General features: G+C 34.5%; 1 protein-coding gene across 1 annotated transcript in view; it reads right to left on the bottom strand.

Annotated features, from left to right (window-relative positions):
- Nucleotides 1-913: 913 nt before the first annotated feature.
- Nucleotides 914-18453, bottom strand: part of LOC129741536 (serine-rich adhesin for platelets-like) — a 495158-nt gene continuing 477618 nt past the window's right edge. Inside the window, exons 4-5 of the mRNA XM_055733276.1 lie at nt 2456-2908; nt 914-2359 (exon numbers count right to left, since the gene is read on the bottom strand). Of these exons, the coding sequence (XP_055589251.1) occupies nt 914-2359; nt 2456-2908 (1899 nt within the window). The remainder of the gene's footprint in view (nt 2360-2455; nt 2909-18453) is intronic.

Genomic DNA, 18453 nt, shown 5'->3' with positions numbered 1-18453 from the left:
TCATAAGAAAGTATGGAGAACAGTGTACATTCGCAGATTCCCCCAAATGCGGTAGGAAATCTGACCCTGCTGACCCTACAATGGAAAAAAAAAATCAAGGATTACTACAATCGTCATCCTTCGGCATCAGTACGGGATGTGGTTAAGGAACTTGGCATCGAGTAACGTTATGCGTGCCAAAAAGAGAATTTGATTTCAGACCAACCGCAAGCAAAAGCAGCCAAAAAGACTGATTTTACTAAAACCGGTGGTTTTTTTCAATTTTAAAATTTAAAGATAGATGATGAATTTTCATTCAACACCTCAAATCAGTTATTTTTTTAGGCATCCCATCAAAATTGGCCTCTGTCCTCTTCTCGATGACGATGTCAAAAATCAGTTTTCGAGGAGCGCTTGTCAAATAATATGGTACAGAAGTTGCGTATCCTGAATAACATTTCAGTCATGGAAGTCATGGAAAAGTTTTCGACGCGAGGGCTAAAATTCCACTAATCTAGATTAAGTACATATCGAACTGAGCAAAATCATAATGATATAATAAAAATCGATTCAAGCGTAGTTAAATTTACTCTAAGCAAGTCAAAAAGTTCACAGTAAAGGATTTATTTCCTCCTATCTCGTACCAAAGGCAACCGAATTACATTGATCTTTCAAAGCTAGTGTAGCAAATTAGTAAAAGAAGAGGTGATTGGACGGATCATAAGATTGCTAGTGATTGACTTTTGTGGAAAGAATTAACACGCGGAAAGGTCTTAACTAACAGTTTCAACAGCTTGGTGTATTTGGTTTCGTAATCAGCTCGAGGGAATATTGCTAATGTCAATATCGTGACCAGTGTTCGGGAAGAGGGCGATAGTGGTGTTACTATTAGTAGTAGTAGTAGCAGCAGCATTAGCAGCCGAAACCTTTGCAACTAGAACAGCGTCTCCTTGGACCACTTCCGCGAAGGACCCGGAACGCAAGGATCGACCGGGGACAGCGGCGCCTGGGAACTATCCTCGTCTATTGTCAGAATAGGTAGCTCGAGAATCACAGAGGGACTTTTAATATTAGTGCTATGGTTTTTGATAATAACATTAACTTCAACGCATTTATTGTTACTCTCCCGGTCCTCGTCGTCCTCTACTTGATTGCTAATATCGTCGGTATCGTTCCTACTGTAAGTTCTAGAGCTAGAGTTATTGTTGTTCTTACTGTAATGGGTACTGCTGATCTCATGACCGCTGGGTAAGCGACTGGGTAGACTGCTGGTGCTCCGGCCACTGGTCATCACTTCCGTCGTCGACGTCTGGAGGGTGTTCTTTGGTTGATGAGAGGACACCGCCATTGACGAACAGGCCCTCGGGGATGGTGATCGATCCCGACCCGGCCTTTCGATGATTGCTTTCGTTTCGATTTTCGTCACCAGATTCGCTCGGTCCGGTTTCGATTTGAGCCGACCGCGTCGATTGCTATTTGAAAGACTACTTAAACATCTAATATCATTGGGAGTTTCGATATCAACAAAAACGGTATCACTGGCTGCACCGTACGGTTGATGCTGCACAATCTTTGGCTGTTGACTGTGAATACTGCTGCTGGTGCTACTGCTGACCCCACCGAGGCCAGTGGCAGCCGACAGGGTCCCGGAAGTGCTGGGACCTGCCACTGTGATGGCCATCGGTGTTACGGAACACTCACCTTCGTCTGGAATACTAAGCTCATCGCTATCGGTGCTGAACTGTTGCAAATCTTCATCGGTGTCCGCACAGCTTTCATCAAACACGGAATCGGATCCACAGCTGCGTATATCACTGTCCTGGCAGTCTGCCGACGACATCTTGAAGGAACTAAGCGACGCAAGGGGAGCTCTACGTACAATGACACTACTGCTAGGATTATTATTGGCTATACTAATATCATCTATTCTACTACTACTGCTATAGTTTTGCCGTGGCGGTCTATGGCTATGGCTAGGTTCAGCACCATTCGTATCAGGATATTCGGATATACAGTCGATCGAGCTGTCGTCGTACAGCTGATACTTCCTACTGACAGAATAACGTTCGCGGGTCGACAGACCCCCGGATTTGTGCGTAATGCGTTCACTGGGGCAAGGCGAAGATTTCGGAGTGGCTTCGATGATGTTGATCCCGGGATAGAATGCGTCCCAGTCGGCACAAGTGGCACCCACCGCACCACCATTAACGGTCACGTGGCTGCCCCGACGATCCTCACCACGACACTGCTGCCGCGAGGGTGATCGCGAAATCGGTGGCAAGGAGGACAACCCCAGCGTAATGGCCGAGCATCGTCGCTCCAGAAATGAGCTCTCGGTACTGCAGCAGGTCATCGCACTGCTGCGCCGTGATTCGATACCCTGTGAAATAAAAAATATAACCACATCTGTAGCTAAGTACTTCTCCAGTCAATTTACAATTCTTATAACAAACTTGTCATAAAAAAGGTAACTCACCCTGCCCGGCACCGACAGGAAGTTCCCGGGCGGATAGCCAACGTCCGCCGTCGTCGTGAACTGATCGAACTCGTCGTCAGCTTCCTCGCCGTCGCTCTCTAAAAAATAGTCATCCTGCCCGAAGCTTTCCCCCATGTTGTAGGCACTGAGAATCCTCGAGGACACCGAAACGCTGTTCCGGTGCCCCCGACTGCTGGCATAGGAATATCGTCGGGGTGGGTTCAACAGGCTGCTGTAGCCACCGCTGATGGACGAGAAGCGTGAGTTCCGATTCAGTAGCGGCGGGGCACTAACGTTTCCCAGGGATAGCAACCGGTCCCGCTTCAGGCCCGGATAGTTCACGTGTAGTTCCTCCTGTAGCAGCGAAAAGGCGGTTGCCTCGATGGCCTCCTGCAGCTCCCGCTCTTCCTCCTCCTGGATGACGGCAGCCGCCACGGCCGCTATCGTCGGATCCTGGCGGGAGAATAAGAATGTTATAAAATCCCGACAGATACAAAAATGAATAATTGTTGCAGTTCTTATGTACATTGCATTCAGAATAGGACATTTGAATAAAGAAAACTGATGTCTTTTCTGGAGTTTTCTGTGGTATTTTTTGTACTTGTTTTTACATGATTAAGTAGATTTTTAGAATTAGTTTTACAAAAATGTACAGATTTATATTTTATATGAATATTGAGGAAAGTTTTCGGAATAGAGTGATGAGTAAACCGCGGGTTTTTGATAAAAAATAACTTTTAAATTGATCTTTTTGTTGACCTTTAATTCTTAGTTTCAATTACAAAAACTATTATGAATTTAAACACTACAACCTGTCAAAGGTTCTAAGAGTTGTATACACAAATGCATTTTTTTCCAAGATTGTGTAATCACTTTATACATTTGAGCGTGATCTGTGATATGTTTTTGGCATTTAGTTTTATCAGTCAATCTTAGCTATTCCTTAAAAATAAAATACTAATTTGGCCCCTGGAAAAAAGGGGCAAAAAGGCATAAAAGCTAAAAGATCATCAAATATAGTTTTAAATATGAAGAATTGTCATGGGATTTAATTCCAACAGTTTTGCACTTTTACCTCTTGGGCTCTATGGGCCTCAAATGAAAAAAAAAATCCAAGAAATTATTTTAAATTTTTTTAGTCGAATCGATGAAATGCCTATAGTGAGTGCGCTTATGAAAAATACTTATAGAAGAAAAAACAGTGGTCGGCTCAAATAAAAATCCACCCCTCGTTTTAACCGTAAAATGCCGATATTTTCAGTTTCTCAAAATCTTCCATTTTCAAGCTTATTGAAATAATTTTTAATGTATTTAAAGGATAAAACTCCTAAAAAATATTCGTCAGTGTTGCAAAAACTCTTATGGCCATGGTTGGCTTGTGATATAGCTCAGTTGGCAAGTCTGTTGTCTCCTGAGCCGATGTCCACGAGTTCGAGCCCAAGAGCAAACATCGAACACAGTTGTACCGGATAAGTTTTTCAATAACGATCCGCCAACTGTAACGTTGATAAAGTCGCGAATGCCATAAAGATGGTAAAACGACTATAATCGAAACAAAAAAAAAAATTATGGCCATGGTTACGAATTTTTATTGCTAAAAAATGTTATGGTTATTTGATATGGATGTTTTTGGTTTTTTCACGAAATTTCTATCAACATTACAAATTTATGCGAAACTCAAGGTTAAAACAGATTCAGATTTAAAAAAAGGATATCGATTTTTGATGAAAATGACCAAAAATGACACCCGATCCAAACACCATGATTCATAATTCGTTAGATATCAATTGCTTTTATCAAGAAGCGTTCACCAGAAAACGGTTAAAAAAGCTTATGGCCTCGAATCCGGATAGAACAGGGGTTAGATTACAAGAAATTGTGACACACAACAGACCCCTTTCTCAAAAAGGTCCTCAAATAGCAATCATTCCGGTAGCTAGCAAAAGCAAAAGCCCAGAGCCAGAATGGTATCGATTTTTTGTCGTGCTCGAAAGCTTGTTCCCAACAGCGACTAACAGCCAGACGAGCTCAAATCGTTCCATTGGTTCCGGATCCTTCCAAAACGGAACCCTGAAATCAAGGATATTCACAACTTCCTGTTTTGTGTCTGTGTCTGTCTGTCTGTGTGTTTAGCAGTTCATCGAGTGTCGTTAATCAATATAAAGGTTTTCAGGTTGATCACAAAAGTTTATGTTTGTTGAAGTGAATCTGTAAGAAAAAACAAACAGAAACTCATATATGGGGATTTTTTTTTATTATCTGACGGGTTTGCGCCGGGGGTCTTCGGATTTTCTCCAAAATTTCAAATTTTGTTCGTTTCAGCACCATAAAAAAACATGTAAATCCCCATATATCAAATTCGCAAATGACAATAAAAAATCGGAAACGGAATGATTCAATGTTTTCAGTGTTTCGACCTTTCGAACAAAACCTTCATTTCAAAAGGCAGAGGGCAAGAACGTTAAATCACAGAAAACAGACGTACAAGCTAGCCAACTAAACTTGTGAAAAAATTAAAAATTCTGATTTTCTTCACAACACCAAACAAAACTGAGCTAATATAGTGTCATTACTGAAAAAACCTGGCTTCATGTTATAAATCTTTAAAAGTGATTTATTTTTCAAGCAAAAACAATAAATTTATGGATTGAATAAACAAACCAATCACAAATGTTAATTTATTTTACTGTTTGGATTGAAAAATTACAAACGCTTGAAAAATTATGTTAAATTGATTGATTTCATTACTTCTTAATGCATTTTCTTTGGTCAACACCCAAATACAAAAAATATCAAGAAATTTGAACATCAGTTATCAAGAATCTCAAAAGTAAGTTTCTAGAAAAATATTCAATGTTTCAATTTTGGCAAAATTACACAGAAAATGATATTTTTCTGGAATGTGACCTAAACACAATCCTTAAGCTTTCTACTGAAAATGAGTTTGTTAAGTTTTGTTCTTTTGATTGGAATATTTAAAACAGAAAAAAAATATCACGATTTTCATACGATTCCAAATTTAAAAATAAAGAGCAAAGTTTTTCACTTAAACATTACTACTGTAGTCAGTCATACTTTTGAAAGTCAAAACGAATGATTTTTACTACTGCACAGACGTCTCGGCTATTTTTTGTAGCCTTCTTCAGTGGAGAATTATTGTCCATAACTGACTAAAGTGTTAACAATAAAAAAAATAAAAAAAGAATCATCCAGTAGCAAATCAATAAAAAAATATAAGACGGATTTTTTCTTTATATTGATACAACATTAATTCTTAGTTTCTCAAAAATTTAACACACATTAAACTGAGTTTTTCCTCTGAGGTCAAAACAGAAAATTAAAAAAAAAAATCCAATAATTCCATGATTCTTAAAAAAAGAAAGACTACTGAAATTCTGCTAAAAACTTTGTGATTGAACTCTTTGGAATTATATTTTGAAATCATTGTTTTAAATTAACTGAATTAACGACAATAATCTAAAAAGGTCAAAACTCAAGATGATTAAATTTCTGAATTTCATTAAAATAACGGAACTTTTATGCTAATTTTCGATGAGGCACAAATATTAATGAATATGTTTATTGCATGAAGAAAATAACGATAATACTTATCTTCAATATTTTCCAGAACACCTAAAAGGTTCACTCCGAACGTTTCTCCCCCGCTTAGTGTGAACGGCCGATCAAGAAGTTTTAGATTTTATATCGAGCAACACCATCTGGATTACGCTCTGGTTGTCCGATAATTTCTTGACAGTAATTCGATTTAAAATGTTTTTGTTGTCACATTTCATAACTTTCAGGCACAAATTAAACTTGTGAATTTTTGGTTAAAATTTTTGAAAATTTTCCAGCCCAAAAAAACACAACAATCATCCTCTTTCCGAACTTTCAGGCAATAACCTATAAACCATTTGTGATCTTTTGCTATTTTTACGTCATTTTGGTTAATTTATGTATTCGTACAATTGTACATAAGGCACAACGCTTCCAAAAACAAATTGCGCAACATATGGAAGCGCAGCTTCTTTCCTACAGAAACCTAGGAGCTACTTTTTTGTCATTTCTTCCTCAAAATTTACCTCTTTGAGACGCTCAATGAGTGTCTCCTTCAAAATAGCACAGAATTTTTCAATGGGTAGTAGTTACGATGCGTTAGAAGAATTTATGTTCTTGGATACAAAGGTGACTTTTTAGCTTTATATTGCCTTTAGGGCAGGGATGAGCAACAAGCGGCCCGCGAAGCTTATCTCGAATTAAAATTAATTCAAAATATTTTCTACGATGGAGTGTTGATTATCATAAAATAACAGTCCTACTGAACCCAAAAAAATTTATATCAAGAAATTGCTCAAATATGCACATCTAGATTATTGACTTTTAAGCTTTTTTTGAGTTCCTTTAAAGGCATAGATGCAATATTGTTTATTGGAAAAATGTATTAGGGGGAAGTCGTCTACTACCGGACACTTAAGGTTTTTAAGCAATAACTTCAAAAATAGATTTTTGTAAATATTGGTTCCTCTACTGATTTGAAGAGTGTAAATATTATGATCACTTAACGATATTAGAAAAAAAAAATTTACAACATATTCATGTGGTAAGAGAAATCATTTCATGTTAGTTTTCACTAATTTCCAAAAGTGTTGTCTGTGGCCGGACACTACGAATTACTTCACCAAAGTTCACAAAAACGTAGCAAATGGCACAAAAACGTAGCAAAATTACTGAAATCACTTGCACAGGTCTTGTGAGTATGTGTTTTCCAATTCTGAACGTTCTATGAAGCCAGTCATAAAAGTTTTTTGACAAACCAGGATGAAACATTTGTTTTGAAAAAAACTAGAGAAAAATTGTCTATGACCGGACAGCAGAATCACAAGTTTCTCAGAGGACCAAAATAGTTTCGTTATTGAATCCTTATCTTCTGCTAACCATTTGAGGGTGCTATAGAGATGAAAAAATGAAAGTTTCAAGTTGAAATCATCTTTAATTTTAAAATTTTCTTGTCCGGTCATATTCAACAACTTGTCCGGTCATAGACAAATCGCATTTTTTTAAATTTTCCTACTATTTCGTTTGAACTTCCGTTTTATTATCTTCTATTGTAGCCGAAAGATAACCAATCAACAATGTCGTTCATGTGCAGTTCAAATTTTACAAGCCGAAAAAACTTACCACAATACAAATGCAAAGTTTAGGCGATCCTCTCCATACTACTAGGCAAAAGCTTTAGATACCTATCATTGGTTTACCTTTTCAGATTGGATTACCATATTTCTAACATCATATCAGGCTACAATTTACTTTATTTTCATGGCGTTAAATCATTACTAGGATATTGTGTTTTCGGAAAATCAATGTTGTCCGGCCATAGGCGATGTCCGGCCATAGACGACTTCCCCCTATAGGAGTTAGTTGGGACATTATTTTTCGTTTCAAGCAAAGATCGAATTGTATCATAAAGTGAAGTTTTAAGGAAGAAATAAGGAAAGTTTTATAATACAGACTGGGTGAACGATTGCAATAGATTGCTTATCGATATGGCTCAGCAAGATTCTGATTTTTCGAAAATAGTGTAATTTGTGATTCAACCCAAAAAGTTTGTTACGATTACACAGGGGAACCGCATTTTTGGTGCCTATGTTTCAACAACTGATTTTGTAAGATTTTGACGTCTGAATTCAAAAAATTTCAAGCATTTTTCTTATCACTTCTAGTTTCGGGGATATGGCGTATGGAAATTTTGAAATTGATAAGTTCCTATAAGACCCATCTTTCATAACTGATAAATTAATAAACCTACATAAAATCCAAAAGCTGATATTGAATCAAATTGCTATCCTTCATTCAATCAAGGACTTAGCTATTGCCTAGATATTCCTGTATCAGAGATTCAACGACATCAGAGATACAAAAAAAAAATAACGCTACAATTTTTAAAAATTCCGAAAAATAATATTACGATTTCTCCTGACATCATTAAAGAAAATCATTGAATATTGGATATTAAAGATTTTAGTTCATTCAATAATTTTATTGAGACTGCGAAATGATTTGACTAACGGTTTTAAAAATATCAAAGATCCAATTTAATTTAATTTTACTTTGAAAATTGGTCAAAATTTCCAATGTTTGCAGGTTTGGAAAAAAATGACAAACAGAAAACTCCCAAAATATTATTTTAAATTCATAATTACTCGTGATCTTGGGAAAGTTGGTCATTGATTCAATGAGTATTTGTATTTTTCAGTTTTGTCAACATACAACAACTATTTTTTTTTACTTATTTTTAAAAGTTATCTCGAAAACTGGGCCTGATAAAAAAACTAATTGAATATTTAAATTCAGTGCCCCCGAATAAATCAAAATCAGTTCTGAAATTCCATGCACCTCGGAAAAATGAAAATTTTGTTGTCTTGATGTTATTTTCAGAAATTTCACAGGCAAATCAGGCTCGATTAAATTGAGTCATTTTATGATTCAGCCTTAGAAAACCTATCCCAGAGCTATCTCTATGAAATCAATAAAATTTATGAAACCTGGTGAAATTTTTTAGACTCAAGAATATAAACTGTAACATTGACAAATTTGGTTAAAAATCCGTGAAATTATGAATTTTTCATGATTATTTTTACCGTGCTGATCACCTCAATGCAAGATTTAATATGCAACTTCAAATAAAAAAAAACACTGTTTACAGAAAACAAAGTTGAGGTTTCACGACAAAGTTTAAATAGATTGTGAAAAAACTTTTCGAGAACGGGCACTGAAAAAGATCACTAAGGTAAAACTCCATGAAGCTTTTCAATGCAAGTGGTACCATTGCATCGATTCGAACAAAAGAACAGGGTTCAAATATTTTCACGAACCATAGCAAGACTTTCAATTTTTTTCTGTTTTTATTGAATAAAAGGGAAGCAAATGATGAATATTCGCTTAACATTTCAAATCAAGTACAACATTTAAATTATCGAAAAATGGTCACGATTTAGTGATAACTACCTGTTTTTTTTTTGTTAATGCGGAAGAATTTCAAATTAAAAGTGGCCCGTTGTTTCAAAAGGTTGCTCACCCCTGCTTTAGGGCATCCTTTGAATAGTGAAACGAAATAAAAATAAATCGAAATGGTGCAGAAGACCACTTTACAGCTTGTTTTGAACTTTCAACTGACCAAAGAATGCAAATCCAGCAGCAGAGTGCTTATTAGGTGAGATTAGTAATATTTACAGTAACTCGAGTTTTCCTTTAAAACAAACATCACTGTCGGTCCATTTCGAATTTAGCAACATTCTGATGAAGCCTTAAAAAATTAACTACAAAAGTAGCTATTAAGTCGATTTTAAAATTTGTGATGAAAATCGGTCCAATAGTTTAGCTGATGGAGCCAAAACTGCAAACCGGTTTTCTGCGAATTGTGTTTTCGAAGTTTTCTAAAATCACTTTCAAATACTAGTTATATATAATTAAATGCAGTAAAAATTATATTTATGCCTAATTTTATCAATAATCTGATGAAATATTATCAAAAATGAAAAAAAGTTGGAAAACAGTTTTAGTCTCAACTTTACAGTAAAACTACAAGTTATTTTCCAACATCGCTTTTTTAGGAAGTAATGTTAATTTTGTGAATATTTGCACACATTAAATTTGCCTCATTGCTCCTTGATTGGTTCTTGTTATAAGCAATTTAAAAAAATAAAATATACTTTGTAAATTACACACTTTCAGCTATCATTATGCAAATTTTCAAACAAAATTACTCAACGAGTAATTTTTAACAGCGTTTGCAAAGTGATGAAATTTGATGTGGGACACTAAAGCTTAGTTCTTTTAGAAATGGGACAGTTACGAATGCCTGTATCTAAAAAACCATTCGTTTGAACGAAATACTTTCTATGAAGAAAAAGAAGGTAATGTTATTATCTTTCATGAAAAAATTTGAAAAAAAATATTTACCGTTTTTTGCTAAAGAAATTTCTACTTTATTCTTGGTATCTCCCATTGGCCGGCGCACACTTTTTTCAGCCATGGTATTGATCAGTTTCTCCAACTTATACTTCGTAAAATCTATATTTTAGGTAGCTTCACCCTCCTTCTTCAATTTCTGATACTTTTTGGTCCAATACTTCTCTGGAAACTGGAAACTGGAAGCATTTTAGTGGATACAGTTGTTTCGAAATGATCAAATTATATTATTTTTGACCACATTTTTGAACGTTTTTTTTTCGGTACCGGTTTTACAGCTTAAGAGTTTTGGAACTATCAAAAAATGGTTGTTTGAGGTTGGATTTCAATGAGTCATCACTAGGCAACACTTTCAGCTTATCGGAGAAAATTGTTTTGGACATTTCAGCGATCTACCCTAAGTTTTTCGTTTATTGAAAATTAAAAATGCTGGTATGAGACTTGACTTCCTTGATGATCCTTAACCGTTGTTGCCGATCATGTGCTTCTCTCCAATGCTTGATTTTAACTTTGTGGACATTATTGACAGTGTTTGCATACTTATCCACCACAAAAACTCAGTAATTCTTTGAATAATCAACGGTGTTGTCAGCTATCAATTTGATAATGACGTATTTTCAAGGAAACTGTGCAAAATTATTTTTTTCTTTTTCTCTTGCATCGTACATATCTCAAAAACGCGTAAATTTTAAATTTTGAAAAAAATAGGGCGAATAGTACTTTTTACAGGCAACAAAATGCTGTCAAAATTTTCAATATTCAATGACTAGTTAACGAGCTATTAGCAAATGAAAGTGTCCCATTTCTAAAAGAACTAAGCTTTAGACTGAGTCGATTTGGGGTCATTTTTGAATTTCTCAAACCCTGAGGTCTAAAAAGCTTCGTCTTGGTCCAATCTCATCCATGATTTTTTGTGGAATTTTAAAGTAATGTTAAACATGAGTAAATTTCAAGTTTTAGGTATGTATGGCAAAATTGAATATTTTGTACTGGAAAATGAACATCGTTTTTGTTTCTTCTGTGGAACTGAGCCAGCTGTCAGTTTTTGTGCCAATTTATAAATTTCCCAAAGGAAATTTTCCACTGAACAACTTTGTCGAAGACCGTAACTTCGTATCTTATTAGGCAAAAAAGTTTTTAGGTGTTTAACAGAGGTATGTCTTTTCGCACTGATAAACAATAAATTCAATTTACATCACTGCTAGAGTCTTGCAAAGTATTGCAAGAAAAGAAGTCATGCAATACTTCGCTAGGCGCCCTGCAGGGATGTCAATTGAATTTATTGTTTATCAATGCGAAAAGACTTACCTAATAAACACCTAATAACTTTTTTGCCTAATAAGATACTAAGTTTCAGTCATCGATAAAGTTGTTCAGCGGAAAATTTTCTTTAGTAAATTTATAAATTGGCAAAAAAAACTGACATCTGGCTCGGTTCCACAGAAGAAACAAAAACTATGTTGATTTTTCAGTACAAAATATTCAATTTTGCTATACAAACCTAAAACTTCAAATTTACTCATGTAAACGTTACTTAGAAATTCTACAAAAAATCATGGATGAGTTTTGGACCAAGACGAAGCTTTTGAGACCCCAGGGTTTGAGAAATTCAAAAATGACCCCAAATCGACTCAGTCTATTGGGACACTCTTTACAAAAAGTAACACTTGAAATTAACCCTTTTTGAGATGTCTAAGATTGCCGTTCCGCGACCTCCAAGTCCGATAAACGTTCAAAAATGCAAAAGCTCAATCCAAAGCAGTAAGTTATAATGACTGCCTTAGTGATGCAAAAATAAAGGAAGTGAAATTTTGTGCAGTCAAAAAAATTATCTAGAGATAAATTACAGCCGTCTATTAAAACTTTAGTGAGGCATTTGTTTGAGCTCATATACGATTACGCTTTTTTGAGAACTGGGCACTTTGCATTTGAAATTTACACACTTTTTCTTGAAGATTTTTTGTTCCAGTTTGTACGTCTGTTCTCTGTGGTATAACTTCTAACAGTTCAAGTACGATATCTGCTATGTTTTTTTTCTAACGGAAACTATTTTCGAGGATATCCTCTTGTGAAATTCAATCGGTTGAGATTGGCTGTCTGTCACCCTAATGGTTGACGGTTGATCAGACATGAATAAAAACGCTCGAAGCCGGTGATGATGGTCTGTTGTCAGACGGTTTTGAAACGGAAGAAATTCATAATCCTCATCGCGTTGCTTCCTGGTTTGGCTTGGCTGTTCGATGTTTGATGTCTCCTCTGCTCCGGTGCTTTTATTCACCTTGTCGATGTTGTGTTTTTGCTCCATTTTTTTTCTCTCAAAACTCTGTCGCAGGTCGGTAGTTTGGTGTTGTTTTGTTTGGGGCTGTAACGACAAGTGAAAAAAGCGGAAGTTTTGCTTGCTGCCCCCAAGGATGGATGGCCAATTCGAACGGATGGATGGATGAAATTGTCCGGATGTAAAATCATCGTCGAACGTTGAGGGCGGAAGTGCTGGAGCATCGACTTGGAGGGGTGAATATGACCTTTCAAAATGGTGCTGCTGTCTGTGAACTATCGTATTGGCAGAAAATGTACAGGAAATGTTTTTTGGTGTGTTGGAATCTCTAGTTTCGCTGATGGGAAAGCTGCCGGTGCTAAATTTTCTATAGTGACTGGTGACCTTTTTCGCTGCTTTTGTGTATCAGAAGCATTAAGGGTTCTTTTAAAACTTTTGACATTATTTTCTATGTTTAGTTTGTTCAGGGGATTGTGAATGAGTTTTTGGAAAAGGGTTATAATTTATTTCTTTGGGATTTTAGGTCATCTATTAAATAATTCTATCATTTTGATTCATTCATTTTGATTGTAAGTTGTTTACAGTGCTGTTGCCTTGTGAGAAGAATGGAATTCTATCAACTTTTATAAGAAATGCCTTTACCTCGTCGCTTAGCAGTGCAATCGTTTCGTTGATTTCTTCGATAACTGGTTTGGTCTAACGAGTGCAGGTCAAAGACGAAAGAAAATAGTCTTTTAGTAAAAAAATGCCACTATTTATGTGTGAAGTTATAGGTTTTTCAACTCTAGAGCTGTTGAATTGGCAATTCAAACAATATTAAGGGGATTTTTTTAATCATAGTAGAAAATTACTTTTTATAGTCAATAAATTTATGCTCCAATTTTTTGAAAATATTCAATGGATGTACAGTTGTACAATAAAAAATCTAAAAGTCATTTATCTATATGAAATTTCAACTTGCATTTGTTATTTTTCATTATTCCCAAAGTTGTTCTTTTAATTCTTTAGATTCAGTTTAACTGGAAAAACTCTTTTTGTACAGCTTAAACTTAATTTTGAATAGAAAATGTTTAAAACTGCTCGAACTGCCATCGAAGGTCATGATTGGTTAATCTAAGGTTGCCAGATTGCCCGGTTGCATCTGTGCTTGTCCGGATATTTGAAACAAAATTTGGGAAAAGTCCGGCCCGGTTAATCCGGATTTAATTGAAAAATGCCCGGATGTTGCCCGAATTTATTCTCTTTATTTGGCAAATCAAACACAAACAGAACAAATTGTCTTGTTAAAATTTTGTGTTTATGCATCTTAAACGAAATTATTCGAGCGAGTTTTATGAAAATTAACATGAACGCTTTTTCTGAAACGTGCTGAAATAATTCTGGCAACCTTAGGTAAATCGTGTACAAGGATTCTGTGTAGGTTATTGTAGATCCTAAAATGCTGCCTAATGTAATTTTTTTTCTAACAGTTATGAATCATTTGAACGTTTCTCATACCTTCTTAATTCATTCAAAATTTTTCATGATATCAAGGATCCTTTAGTTGGTATGAGATGGAAGAACCAATCAAGAAAGTATTCAAGAAATGATCAATAAACAAATAAAGACTTTAGATTTGTCTGATGACTTCGACTAGTACACATGTTTATTTAAATCTCAAATCATATTGGTTTATGGCGATCGTGTATCTCACTATCACGTTCTTCTGAATGGTATTTTTTCAAATTTATTCGAACTTTTTCTTCGGGAAACCAAAATTATACAACCATTGAAAAACAGAGATTTTTAGTTAATTTTGTAAACAAAACTTTGTATGTTTAGACTGGCAAACTCAGCCAAGTTTTTGTATTGAAGATCGATATGGTTTGAGGATCTAAACCATTTTGGCTTTGTGCACTCTAAGATAATAGGAAAAAGATCCCACAAAGTTACAAAGTTAATTATTTCGAAATTTTGTTGAAATCATGAAAAATTTATGAAGTGGAATATTAAACGACGATCAGTACATGAATTAATTTTTACCATCTACTGGAACTCTCTGGAGCCACTATAGCGATCTAGTGCCTTCACCAGTTTTCCAGATTTTGTACTTACTCAATTTTTTGATGAATTACACTAGGGAGCAGCATTTTTGGTACTGGATTCGAATCATTTGTTCAATATTTTTTTTCCATCAGCTCTTGTAAAAAAAACTGTAGTAAAAAAACAAAATAAATATTCCACTTGAGATCCATCAATAGAACAAAATGTTACCGTCCAATTTGTTTCTAAAATATCTGTAATGGATTTAAAAACTGTAGGTCAACCATCCCACTTCAATTTTTGAAAAACGTCTACAAAAGTGTTTTACTGAGCATCATCATTTGAAAAAACTTTTAATTCGAGTAAGTTTTTTAAAGATGCATTTCCTCGTTTCAAAATGCCAATCCGGGTCAAAATTCAATGGCACTCAAATGTTCCATATTCCATATTCCAATTACACAACATTTCAATACAAGGTGAAAATCCGTTATTAAAAGTATTCTACAACCACCTCCGTTCCAATTGGAGCAGGTTTTAGGTTTTTAGGTTAGGTTTAGGTTTTTTGATTCCGTTTAGTAAAAAGTCTATTCCAAACATACAAACAGATGCGCGAGCCTCCCTCCTGTTTGATATAGATTAAATTCGATTTTTTTTGGGGACAACAGACGAAACTAGAGCTTATAAAAAGTTAGAAAAATAGTTGCCGTTGACAGTTTTGCATAGAGCTAAAGCTTTTGTGCAAAATCCATCATTTTCGGAAAAAAAATTCGCCTCATGGTAGCTCATAGTATTTTACACGATGGAGCGCGTATCATCGATACGAATGTATATTTTTTTTATTATGGTCAGTCTAAACTTAGGTTGACAGAGTTTTTCCAGAACTTTATCCAAAAACCTGACAATATTCAGGCATTTGATTTCAAATTTGGCATCTGAAAATCCGACCAATTCTCGGGAAAGTTTGTCCAAAACAAGCAATAATTTAATTAAAAATCAAGAAGAAATACCGTGAACTGGGGGAACTTTGATCACCGGGTTAACATTTATCAATATGAAATTTTTACAGATAATCATCACTAAATGAGCCGTTTCAAATAAAGATGTTACAAAAAAAAAAAAAAAAAAATCATCACTAACTAAATCTGAAGTTGAAATATCTGAATACTGATTTCTACGTTTGAAAGCTTATAAATTGAGTTTCAAATACTCTAAATTTGGTTTGTAGTTGGAGATTTTTTTTTATATTACTTGAAATGTAGATTTAACGTTTTAAAATATCTGTTTTTTCGAAGACTTACAAACAAACAGCTCTATATTTTCTATGAGAAAGCCTGTATAGAACGAATGACTAAAAACCCCATCAAATGGTTAAGTTTTAATAATAAAAGAACATTGAAACAGTGAGAGAACCTAGGGACTTAAATGATGGTAAAACTTCATTTGTTTTTGAAGTAAAAAAATATTGAGAAATGTTCATAATTTTTGCCCCTAAATGTATGCAGCAACATTGTCCATCTTTTGAGTGAATTATCAGGGTTGCTATCGAACCGAGAAAACCGGGAAAAACTTTGGAATTTCATCACGTCACCGGGAAACCGGGAAAAAACAGGGAATTTTGGCACCTCACCGAGAAAATTGACATTTTTGAGATTTTTTCAATAAGTTTCAAAAATATTTTTAGAATTATTTTAAAATTTAAGGGTATTTTTGAGAGTCTCGATATACCTAATTCATCTCATAAACGCTTATTTTCGTTCATTTGCAAAATAAGCGTTTATGTTATCACTTTTTTAAATGATTGCGGAGAAATATGAGTTATCTCATTTTTTCGCTCTCCGCAAGTGTGCTACACTTGCAAGCATAACTCAAATGATCTCAAAATTGATAATGAAACTATTATCGACAAAACTAAACACAAAACTGAACTTTTTTTCTCTCTTAAAGAAGTTTCTAACTTGACCAGGTTCTCTTTTATAGAGGGTCAGCAACATACAAATGAATTAAAGTGACCTAGAAATATAAAAATCCACCTGACACCAGTTCGAAGTTTTCCGAGTATCTAAGTTTCAATATGGTACAAAAGTGTTATTTTCTCTAATTTCCTTGGTCTAGTCAGGAAAACGACTCTAGCTCTCACTTGAAGAGTTTTTGTGTTTTGCAAATCTTGAGACTTGTTGTTTTCTCTCACTATAGAGGTTTCTCGCAAAAATTATTCCGTGTTCGATATATGTACATATTTCATAAAATTATTTTATGCAAATGGCAAATAATTTGGCAGCGTGAGACGTTTTTAAGCAAAGTGACAACTCTTTTTCATCAGAAAAAAATTGATTTTTCAATGTTATTGTTGTTGTGTATTTCGTTAGAATTGGCCTGAGGAAAGAAGCATTATATCGCAAGTGTTAAGTCTTAATTCATTCTACATTAAGCTGTTGCTTAAAGTTTCCGAAATCTAAGGTCTTAACCCTGATAAAAATAATATCTTACACTCAAACAATTAAACCTCAGCCCTGTTTTATACACGGTTTCTATATTTTCACGTATTTTTAGTTCAAATGACTATTTGTTTAAAAAAAAACATTTTTTCAAAACATATCTTTGGATTTGAAGAAAAAAATATAACTAGATTTAAAAAAAAACTGATCTGAACTTAAAATCTGATGATTTTAAGTTTTGCAAGACAAATCCCCATTCAAGTTGATTTTAAAGTATGTTTCGATGTATTGTTAAAATATTTCTAAATAAATTATACTTTTTTTTCTGGAACTCTATAGAAACTCTAGAAAATTTATATTGGCTGAAGTTTTAAGATCAATTAAACCGGACTTTTTTTTTGCAAAATTGTTGAAATTGTGGAGCAAAACAACGAATAGATGCCCAATTCGTTAGATTTGTTTTAAAAAAATCATGAAAACCTGTAAATTTGAAACGAAAAGATTACGTGTTACAAGACACCGAAGAGTTTGCCATGATTTCTAATCGGTTAACAAGTTTTGGGATACAATTATTGAAAATTTGATATATTGATTTTATTTTATTCACCATGATTTTAAATCAAAAACGAGTATAATAAATACCGGAAAACTCATCATTTATAACCGGGAAAAAACCTGGGAAAACCCGGGAAAAGCTTTGGAATTTCCAAACAAAAAATCGCTAGCAACCCTGAGAATTTGATTTTGAAAGAAAACGTTGAAAAATTCAATTGAATCCAAACAAAAAATTACTGTTACTGATGTTTTAGGCTTTCTGAGCTAATTGGAATCCATACAATAGTTCTTAAGATGTTGACATATTTTAAAACCATAGTGATCAAAGTTACCCCAAAAATGAAATCTGGTTTTGTAACAAACATTTAGTTATAGCCACTAATGTCGTTTGAATATTCTGCTATCAAAAATTATGCTTTATACTCCTTACCTCAGTAAGTATTTTAAACTGTTTAAGTGTTACAAAAAAAAACCAATCCCTTTTCAAAATATTGGAAAAAAACTAAAAAAAGGATCAGTTATCAGTGAAACACATCAGCATTTTTTTTTTCGTAAAAATTTTGCTGTCAATATTATAATACCTCAATTTGGGTTTTTTTTTGTTCGAATTTTTGTTCGATTTTTTGCAAATGAAGTAAATAAATCCTGGCATAATCCAGGCTATTTTAATCGCACAACTGAGCCGGGCTGGACTTTTCCCAAATTTTGTAGCAAATATCTGTGCAAGTCTGGATTAATCCGTG

This window comes from Uranotaenia lowii, chromosome 2 (genome assembly GCF_029784155.1).
Source record: "Uranotaenia lowii strain MFRU-FL chromosome 2, ASM2978415v1, whole genome shotgun sequence".
NCBI classification, from domain to species: domain Eukaryota; kingdom Metazoa; phylum Arthropoda; class Insecta; order Diptera; family Culicidae; genus Uranotaenia; species Uranotaenia lowii.
This window is presented reverse-complemented; position numbering and strand designations above follow the sequence as displayed.